Genomic DNA, 11,160 nt, shown 5'->3' on the forward strand with positions numbered 1-11,160 from the left:
GTTCATGTTTCACAAAGAGTTTAACCTGAGTCAGACCGACAACAAAGATAGAAATCCCATCACAGACATACAGGGATAGTAGTACACAGTTGTTAAAAGATAATAAAAAATATGACACCCTGGTTTAGGATCAGTACTCGGTACAAGCCGATATGCAACTTCAGGTATCAGAATCTGTATTGGGAAGCAATGGCATCAGACCATCTAGGTCACATTAGAGAACATCCCTTTTTGGTTTAACTCACAGCCATGCACTATGTGCTATACAAGGGGTGACAATTAGAAATTGCTTCTTTTAAAGGGTCACAAGGCCAAAAGGTTGGGAACTCCTGGTTGAACTACTATGGAAATCTCACCTATCTAATCTGTATTTATGGTTGTGTAGTAATTGCAACCCACTCTGATTTACAATTCTGACAAGGGGAGAGCTTGTCAATAATGCTATTGTGTTTTTTTAAATTCCTCTAGTCTTTAACATCCCTGTCACACTCACCACTCTTCCAGTGTTTCAGTGGTTTGTGTTGGGCCCTGGCTTTGCTGCCTCCTGTTGCATTCTCCTCTGAAGGTAACATCCCAGGTTCTGCAGTGCTGTTGCCAAAGATTGACACTCCTCGCACAGACACCTCTGTCTGAGTGCCACCCTCCGGAGCTTTCTCTGTCACCCCGTCCTCCGTTGCTACCCACTCTGTTGTCCCTGGGGTGTCTGAAGGGCCTAGGGATATACTGGATGGAGAAGTGATGATGGGAGGAATGGAAGTAGGAGTAGTGCTGGTGCTAGTTTGGGGGTTTGCCCAGAGGAGACTCCACCACTGGGCTTGTACGGTAGATGAGAAGAGGAAGAAGAGAGCCAGAGTGTGGCGAAGGGCTCCCATCCTCTGACTATGTCTTGCATGAATGTACAAAAAAGCTGATCCTGTTAACTGCAGCTGCATAAAACTGCACAAGTGCAAACAGGAGGTCCAGTGGTGTGAGAAATATTCAATGGGCGGCCTTTAAGCTTCTTATTGTCCTTTCTGTTCCTTCTTCTTTCTTTTCTTCTGCTCTCTCGCTCTGCTCTCCTCCCTTTCTCCTTTCGTGTATGTCTCTTGCTCTGTTTGTAACTCCCTGACATCTCTCTCTTTTTTCCCTCTCCCTCCCCTTCTCTCTCACTGTGTAATTACCAACTCCCCCTCCTCTGGCACTGTACAACACAGCAGACTAGATTTTCTCTCCCTTTTTCTCAGATGCAGATTAGAGAGTTAGTTAGTTTACTCCTCCTCTTCTTCCTCCTCCTCCTCCTCCTCCTCCTCCTCCTCCTCCTCCTCCTCCTCTTCTTCTTCCTCTCCTATCTGTGTGTGTGTGTGTGTGTGTGTGTGTGTGTTCACCGGGTCATACATGTGGTCTCTTGGTCTACCCCTCACGGCATATGTAGGCTTGTCTAGTGTAGTCTATTGTCTAGTGTCTATGTTTAGACACACAGATTATTTGGGATAAGGTTCATTATTTAAAATGCTTCTATATTGAACCATACAACATATTGAGATAAGCCTTTTATTTTGAAATTACCATTTTTTGTACAAATGTATTCATTTTTTCATTCAAATGTCTGGAAGAGCTCAAAAATAAAATTGTGAAATTATGTTTTTGTTGATTTTTATGAGTGGAAATAAATGTAAAGTATTGTGTTAAAGAAACACGTGATATCTCATATCGATCACAGACCCCCGAATGGAATCAAATGGGAATCATATCATGACAGACATTGATATTAGCAAATAGCCTATCATTGTCCAAATAATCAATATAATATCGTAGCGTAATAGAACTTGTGAATTACCCTCATACTAATGATAAAGCTTGTGTTCAGATAACTAAATACCACATAAAACCACAATAAATGAGTTCAGAAAACATTGTACAGACATTTGCAGGGAGATTTCTTTATAAGGACACAGGGGCAAAACATTCCTCCTTCATCTCTAATGTGACATAAAACACCCTTTTCATCCACATGTCAAATTCAGAATACTGTGGGAAAGAAATAACATAACAAAAAGTTGAAAGTTGGTAATTTGTCAAACAGAAAGGCCGTGCTGCGCACAAGAGGAGATGAAGTTTGGAGATTGGAAGTGCAATTAAACTGAACATATAAAAAATTAATTTACTGCTATGTGATTTGACAGTAATAAGCATTTCCCCTAAAAAAGGATACATTAACCGATAGTAGGTTTAATCGTAGGAAAGGGAAAAAATAAACTGGACTGAAATCTATTCATACGCACGTGCTGCCCTTTCATCCTTAATACCTTTTTTCTATGTTTACTGCAAGATAGGAATATCATATATTGTTTACTTTCTGACTTTCACTGTATATGTTTCATGCATGTGCAATCATGTTTAAACAAATCTTAGGGAGATTTCAACCAGTATGGCATAAATACTCTTTCTCCTTCATTTGCTGCTGTTTTTAAGCGCCTCTCCATTTTTAATATTTTATCATATTTATATGATTTAGTCAGAATTTATGTGATTCTGTCCAAAATTGAAAAAGCAACTTCTATCTGGCTCATGTTAAGTCAATAAAAACCACACAAGTCAAATGTCAAGACGACCCTCTCGTTCACCAACTCACACAGGAGCCAAACACTAATCAACAAATGACAGCCACTCTAACTACCCCTAAACAAGAAAAAGAATCTACTCCTACACCAATCAGGCTACAGAACGAGACTAAAGGGACTTAATTCTTAGGCTCAGATTGGTTTAAATTCTACTACTAAAGGCTGATCCATCAAAAATAGCGTGTAGCTCAAAATAGAGTAAAATTAGGAAGACAAATGAAAAAAAATACATATACAGAAGTTTGAATGGAAGCATTTCTAAAGTGTCAGACTTTCTCTCTGCTGCAGCTCAGTGGTCCGGGAGAGAGGGTGAGAGGCCCCATGTTGGTGATGACAAAGGGACGCCTGTTCGGTCATATTGTTCTTCTCTAAATGTTTGGTGAGGTCCGTCATGAGGGACGGAGTGCTGCTGAGGATCATTTGGTGGAGGTGTTTGTTCAGGCTCTTTATTACAACACTACCTACCTGTTTCTGCATCTTCAAGAAAACTCCGGTGGCAAGGCGCCTGGAAATATGAGTCTCTATCCTCTTCCACTTGAAGTTTTTTTGAGGTTAAAATGCAAGCTGAACCAAATATTGGAAACAACCACAGAACGCAACAAGGGTTTGTGGGTGCAAGGAGAAAGATGGTGATGGTGACAACAGCAGGGCATTTTCTAGCTTTTGGCAGGCCCTATGCAAGATGCTGTTTGGGGGGGCCCTATTTTGTCAAACTATGATAGGGGGGGTTCAAACCTTTAAGATGATCCATAGAGATGCATCAATCTGTTACACTTTAGGAGGAAAACAGGCTATTTTTAAAAACCTCCCTTAGATTGAAATTAAACATCTCAAATTGACCCAAGCAATTTCAACCTGCAAAAAATGAAAATAAAAAAGTTAGCAATGAGGCTCCTCTGCGTCACTAAATGCAACAGATGCAGGATCCTCCTCAAACAGGTTTAATTTAGAATGTTTTGAACAAAGAAGTCTACATGCTAGTGGTTCCAAATACAGACATGTCATTTTATTTCTCCCTGAATATATTGAGCTTGGGAGCCCACTAGTTGCTGCGGGGGCCCTATGCATCTGCATAGTCCGGCTATAGGAAGAAACGGCCCTTGGACATCAGCACTATCTGCTTTGAGAGCTAAGAAAGGTAGACTGATCATTTCTCTTTGTGTTTTTTTAGCATTTGGATTTGCACTTAATCCACATGTTTTTATGCATGTTCATGCACCCCAAAAAGCAAAATATCTCAACAAAGTTTGTCCTGTGATGTCACCATCCAATCGGTTGTTCTCTTTCTTACTGTACAGTAACTGCCTTACCTGGGGGTTGTTGGTTGTAAGTGCTATCTTGTAATTTGATCAGACCCTGGGAACCATGCTGGTCAGAGCACACCATCACATATAAACAGTTGTGGGAGGAAATGTGGTCTCAAATGGAGCAGATGATTGGTTTAAGATTTAAAGAAAGGGTAATGGCAAGGAACCCCCCAGGGGGGGAAGCATGATTAGTCATGGATTAGCAAGAGATAAGGGGGTGTGGAATGGGTTGGGTTGAGGATTGGTTGGAGGGGGTCAGGAAGAGAGACAGGGATCAACTGTGACGCTCCATCACAGTGAGACCTAGGAAGTCATACCACATACAACCAGTGACCCTGCTCTGGGCTCTATTAAGCTGAGATGATCTGAGGGGATCTTTACTAACTATAATGGTTAGCAATTATATGGGTTATATTCAAGCATGAAAAATGTCTTCAAAGCAGTATCCATTAAACCTTATGAAGTTGCACTGACAAGCTTGTTAGCTAACGGTTGCCTGTAGAAGTTGAGCAGCATTACCATTCATTTGGACTCATGGTTTTTGGCCACCCAAGAAATGTAAGTCCAAAATGCATCCTTCTTTTAGATCTGTTTTGGCCCCCAACTATTCTGAGAAGCATATCTGACTCTAACAGCTCAATGTTCCCCTATGTTCACCAGCTAGTTGCTAACTTTGTCTGTTGGTGGAACAGGAAGTATACAGTTGATTTTGCTGAAAACAGTTCCTGCTGCAGCTGGACACAAGGTTTATGAGAGTGGTGAGAGGGAAGACTTTCTTGGTCTTAGTTTATTGTAAGTTAGAAAATAGATCCAGCTAAATAGATATCTGCATGTGAACGCAGATAAATAACTATAAGCTACTACAAAGCCAAATCATTGTCAGACTTAGCAGATGGGTTCAGTGATTGCATTTCTGCCAATTGCTTGCCATACAAATTGTTTACCTGCACACAACCAAAGGCAGCTCAAACATGATTGGCCAATACCACTCTGAATACAAACAAGATCGATATTTTTATAAAAATTAAAAACACCCTGACAAGATCTGAAGAGTCAGGTGGTGAAATGTGGGTTTGTCCCTACACGTAACCCCTTTCACATTTGATCCATTGTTAAAACATATGTAAAAACTGACCACCAATCCTCTGTGAATACCTTGTGTACTATCGTGTTTTGGATATAAGGCTGTTATCTCTATTAGGGGTGGCAATGCCAGAATGCATAGACAGATGTTACTAAGCTGTTACCTACTAAACCTTTTTTTGTATTTGAGGGTATGAATAAATTAAAAGGAATAAAAAGATTGCTAACATGGCCTTGATTAGGCATTATGATGTTATCAACAAAGAAAAAAAAAGAAAGTAGTAACTTTTGTGTGGAATATCTAGTGGAAAAGGTTATGAGAATTTTCAATACACGGTGACCCCATTTGGGGCCTCTGAATTCCAGGAAAAGTAACCCCTTCACCCTTCACCTCTCTCTAACTTCTCGCTCTACCTAGTAACTGCTCCAACAATAAACTATAATTGGTTTGCTGTCACAGCCAATCGCGTGGAGATCCTATGAATTTATTTATAAAATATCCATTTAAGTGTCTTCCGAAGACAAAAGGGAACCCACATGACCAATAGACCCTAAATTCCTAATTATATTTAATCAGTCCCTTGATGCTTTGGACACTATAATATGTCACGATATTATCTGAAGTATTTATCATAAGTACCATAGGGCAATGACAAGAGAACCTGTGAGATAGTACACACAGGCTAGCACTCTGGCAACATCTAGTGGTCATAAACAATACTGCATGCAGACTTAAAGAATAGCTCAAACCAAAAGCTCATGGTTTAAACGTGGCCATCTTACCTCAATAGAAACTACCACATTAAAGTAAGTTACAGGACAGGATTTGCACATCACATCTGTTTCTATGGACCATGTAGTGAAAACATGCATTTTCCAGAAAATTATGTTTAATAAAAATGGTTGAAATGGTACAACATTTAATTAACTTCAAAGGAAGTCTACAAGGTTGTAGCCTACTTAAAAAGTAGAAGCTCAACTAATTAAAAATAGTAATTATGATTTGGTATAAACACATCTTTGTGTTTAGTAGGAAACTGAATAGGATTACATATGGGTGTGAGGTTATTCTTCTTCCTAGTATATCTGTAGTCACATTAACCAATAAATTACATGCTGGGACTGGGAGTGCATGACATGTTTTTAATTAAGAGAGCAGAGAAGTCAAATGTATAGATAGAAGTGATGGATGGTGATAGTTGTATGCAAACTTGACCAAACCTACTGAAAATAAGAAAAAGGAGAAGCCAAAATAAACATGTCCAGGATCACGGTTTTGTTGTATGAAAATGCATGTATTAGTTGCAACAAAATCTAATCAAATGAATGAAGTAATAGTATTACATCCACTTTGAAATCAATTCAAACTAGAGACCATCTCGTAATGGGATCACACTAGCTGCACCCACTTCCCTACTTCCCCACCCCCCTACCTCCAGCGCCTTTGATCAGAACACCCATTTTTGAACTTGGCCATCATTTTGATTTCAACTACACACCTGTACATTTCTTGACAACATCTTCCACTGTTGTGGTGCTACCATGGTGACACAACCTTGGTAGTTTCAGCTACACACAAAGCATGCGCGCGCACACAAAGCGTGCACGCACACGCACGCAAACATGCACACAAACACAAACACAAACACACACACACACATACACATACAGACTACATAATGGGTAGTGTTGATGAAGAGAGTTCATACTTGGGCTTTGGGGGTGCGTCAGAGAAAGAAAAATTTGGGAATCAGTGCCCGGAAATATTTCTCATGTTTAAAATAGTTTGCTGTAGTTCCAATAATCTACCCATCCAAGGCATCTTTGCCAAATTAAAGGGTATGTCTGCAGGAAAGACAAACAAATTGTGGGTGATAAAACAACGGGTAACTCTACCTGCTGATAGTATTTCTGTAACTGTCCGATTCAAAGATGGGTATGTTGGTCAAAGCTGTAACATAAGAATTAGTTCATTCCTTCTTCTGTTGTGTTTACACGTCCTACGTGTGTGTTTGAGTGTACAAGTTGGTCAGCTCTGCCAATTAGAGCGAAAGAGCTTTTGGCTCACTTGCCAGTGTTTTTGTGCCAGAACAACACAAGAGCTCATTTATTGGGCACTACATATGCTAGCAATGTTTTGTTTAAGTTGTGACTCTAAAATGACTAATTCATTCAGCTAAACCTTTAAGCATGACTACATCTTTTACTGGTTCTGTCACCAAGCAAAGGATCATCTGTTGCGCTCAAAGGGGCTTTTTAGGGTGCTTTATCCTTTGTGTATGGGTGTGATTGTGTAATATATTTGACTATTCCCCAGCAGGTTTGATTGACACATCCTGTTAACCAACCCTAAAGCAGACACGTGGGTGGGCGGGCAGCAAAGGCCAACAGAGAGGACCTGTTCTCAGGTAATGGAATACTACATTTGCACATTTTCCTACATTTACGCACATTCACACTGTGACCACTAGGCAAGTAGTCAATGAAGCCTGTGTTGCAAAGCTGTTTTTCTCATGCACCCAGTCTTCCCTGCCTCCCCCCCTCCCCTCTTCCGCTCCCCCTACGATGTGTTTTCATTTTATATTTCTAGGCAATGTTCATTCAGGAAATGTTGGAGTACATTTAGAAGCTTGTATTGGAAAGACCAGCCAAGAAAGGCTCTTCAGCCACAAGAAAACTACCCTCTGTCATAATGTGGAGGGGTGAGTCATTATCCACATTTGTTCTAATTCAATACAGGCTGAGATATGCCTGATGTGCCAGTATATCAGGCAACACCTAAAACAAAGTAATTAAGTCATTTTAGAGGAGGGTGCTTTTTTAACCAAACTGTTATTATATGCTAAATAGCTAAATATGCTAAATATTGCAAATTCCTGGACGTCATCTGTGACCAAAGCTATTTGAAATATAAATGATTGACTGAAGAAAGAAAAAAGTAACACAAACTTGTCTAGTGACGGAACAAAGAAGAAAGAAGATATCAGCGACCAAAATCAGACGTGAGCATAGATGTAGTGGACAGTGCATCATCCCAAACTTCAGTCCACCCTTTTCCACTGACATGAATTGTATAAAGTAAATTCATAAATTACAGACAAAGACAACTCAGTATCATGTATTTTTTTATTCCAAGTTGTCTGAGGGTAAAAAAAAAAAAAATCCCATGATAACTTTCAAACCAGTATATCTGATCTGTTACCATATTCTCACAATAAACTTTGCTCTCATGATCTTTTTGAAGGGAGATCTTAGATTCACCAACTAGTAATTTGCAGCTACATCACAGAGGGGCAGCAGACTTTTACGCAGTGGCTCTGCATACTGTTAAGGTTCAGTGGTGATTGCATGAGTGGGACAGGACCTGTCTGTCTGATCAAATCCCCTTTGTGTCCAGGACGGACACACACACACACACACACACACACACACACACACACACACACACACAAACCCCACACAAACACACACTTTGAACAACTCAACCTCCAACCTCAGAAGACAAAGGGACTACCTGCAGGCAAGGGGGCGGTGTAGCCTGGGAGTGAGTTACAATCTGTCAGACTCCATCAGTGTATCTTCTGGGTGAGTATGAACAACAGTTTGAGTGAATACAATGAATAGAACCACTAACCCAAGACTGTACGAACATCTGACTGTAAGAATATTTCCTTACACACCTACTTTTGCGGTTATTGTTACAATAATAGTACTATTGGTAGTAGTAGCCATGGTACGTGTGTTTTAACAGCTTCCTGTTTAGGAGACAGGGTTGTTTTTAAGTATGCCTATTAAAATCTTTTGCGACAAATTAATCTTAGGCATGGGTAAAGAGGGGGAGGATGTGCAGAGGAATGTGGGGACAGAAGAAGAGAAAAGAAGCAGAGGGGGCTTCTTAGGACAAGAAAAGAAAAGAGGAAAGATAAGAGGAAGAGAAAAGAAAACAGGAGAAAATGGGAGTCAGAGGGTTATCGAGAGATTGACCTAGGGTAGGATTAACCCAAAAAATGACCTGACCACACACACACACACACAAAACACACACAACACACCAACACCACAACCAAACACACCAACACACACACACACACACACACACACACACACACACACACAGCTCCGATTTAAAGTCAATAGGGCATTAAAATTTAGATTGCATTGTGCTGAGTGACAAATCATGTTTTACTATGTGCTGGCTTGTTCCTATCAAATTAATAAATTAAAAACCAGCCCTGGGCTGACTGATACACACACAACTAGTATACACATATTTAATCTTCTTGTTGTACATGCTATATTGGCAGTGGAGCAACAGTTTGAACTGTCTTTCAAAAACATATTAGGAACCTATCTAAGAGAAAAGTAGTAAAAAAAAAAACCAACCTGTATCACTAACATTAGGACAGCCATCCAGCTAATTACATTGGAGAAGTCATGGGGCCACCATAACAGAGGCTTAGATAGAAACACACCTGACAAGACAAGTCAAGAATGTGACTTCATTACCTTACCAGATGTTAACAGATTATCTAATGTGCTTTAACTAGATGACTTGAACCTTAAGAGATCTTGTCAAGTATCCAACCTGCCCAAATGTCCATCTTGTGACCTCTGACCTCCCTCTGGAAAGAGCCTCTTCATAGGCATCATGCGCAGGGCCGCTCTATGCTTCTATGCATTACCACTTTATTAAATCAAATTCATAAATAAGCTTTAAAGCCAGAAGTTGCTCATTGTAACACACCAAATGACAATTATTACCCATAATAAATAATAAATAATACACTCTGTAAGCTGTTTGTTGAGCTTGTTGTTCAGTTTTTTTTGGGGCTGTTGTTGCCTTTGTAATGCAGAAAGTAGCAAATTAACATTGTCACATTTTTTTACGTTTGTCCTTTTTTATGATTCCTTTTTTCTGGGAAAAGACGGCCCAGTCACTTTTGTACTGGCCAACCCAAAATAGCAGCCAAGCCAGTTTGAAAGGCCATGTAAAAGACAAATCTTTGATTTTAGTCCTAAAACAAAGATATATTAGTCTTACAGTAAGTGGCATGTGATTGCAGCATGGGCTCTGCAACAGGAGAATGATTGAGTTAATGACTTACAGACTGCCTGCTGATCCACAGGTTAGACAATAACCTTTTGACTCAGCTGGAGCTATAGATGACCACTGACTAACACACACATGCAAACACATGCAAACACACAAGATCGCTCAATGCCACACTGTATGGCCTATAACATATTTCATATAAATGAATGCATTGTTTGGATTTGTTAGGAGATCAGTGGTGGACATCCGCAGAGGGACAGTTTCCATTACATCAAGTGTCCTGGCTTTCACCCCCCCAAGCCCCACCCCTCCCCCTGCCATCCTCCCACTAAGATGCAGCTGGAGGGACAATGCAATAAGCCAGACAGGCAGACAGACTAAAATGACATCAATGGCAAAATGTGGTTTGATTTTCTCAGACCAGATTTTTTGTCATTTCATTTAATTTATTTATTTATAAGGACAACACATTAATTTATGATACTGTAAATTTGCCAATATTTGCCAGCCGGCTAATTTTCAACTGTAGTTCTTTGGTGAGATGTTTTGCAACCAGAGCATTTGTATGTATTTAGTCATTTCATGTATTTTTGTATCGTTCAGTCTTCAGTTGTCAACATCTTGTTTTGCAATCAAACCTCCAAATCTATGTAAACATTTGCTTTTGTTAAGTGTTTATGTATGACTGATACCACATTCAATTTGAGAATGTATTTAGATGCCATAAATAAACTGGAGACTGACAGGTTTTTCCAGCTCTATCATTGGTTGATTTTATACATGAAAATTAGTTAGTTATATCATTACATACAATATATTTACTTACTTTAATTAGTGTTACATGTATTATATTACAATCTGATTAAAGAGTAATTTCTATTCATGCCATATTACAATGTGTGCAGACAGAAATCATTTGAGATGAACTGACATCTATCGAACGAACCAAGCCTGTCAATCAATTGTTTTAAATATGTGGTATCACAGTAAGAGTTCCAAGTTGCTCCATTTACATCTGCCTTTAACCAGTTTAGACATGTATAGGGCACAAGGCAATGAATGTTTGTTTGTGTGTGTGTGTGTGTGTGTGTGTGTGTGTGTGTGTGTGTGTGTGTGT

At 39.6% G+C, this 11,160-nt stretch overlaps 1 protein-coding gene across 5 annotated transcripts in view; it reads right to left on the bottom strand.

Moving 5' to 3' along the window:
• Positions 1-11,160, bottom strand: part of LOC116700245 (collagen alpha-1(XV) chain) — a 60,007-nt gene that overhangs the window by 40,992 nt on the left and 7,855 nt on the right. For 3 of the 5 annotated variants that reach the window (XM_032533277.1, XM_032533276.1, XM_032533275.1), the window contains exon 1: positions 494-1,132. The exons of 1 other annotated variant lie outside the window; for it this stretch is intronic. In XM_032533277.1, coding sequence (XP_032389168.1) covers positions 494-932 — 439 coding nt within the window. In that variant the 5' untranslated portion in view covers positions 933-1,132. Of the gene's footprint in view, positions 1-493; positions 1,133-11,160 lie in introns of those variants that run through there. One more of the 5 variants, XM_032533278.1, reaches the window with a different exon arrangement.

The sequence above is a fragment of the Etheostoma spectabile genome, chromosome 13 (genome assembly GCF_008692095.1).
Source record: "Etheostoma spectabile isolate EspeVRDwgs_2016 chromosome 13, UIUC_Espe_1.0, whole genome shotgun sequence".
In the NCBI taxonomy this organism is placed as follows: domain Eukaryota; kingdom Metazoa; phylum Chordata; class Actinopteri; order Perciformes; family Percidae; genus Etheostoma; species Etheostoma spectabile.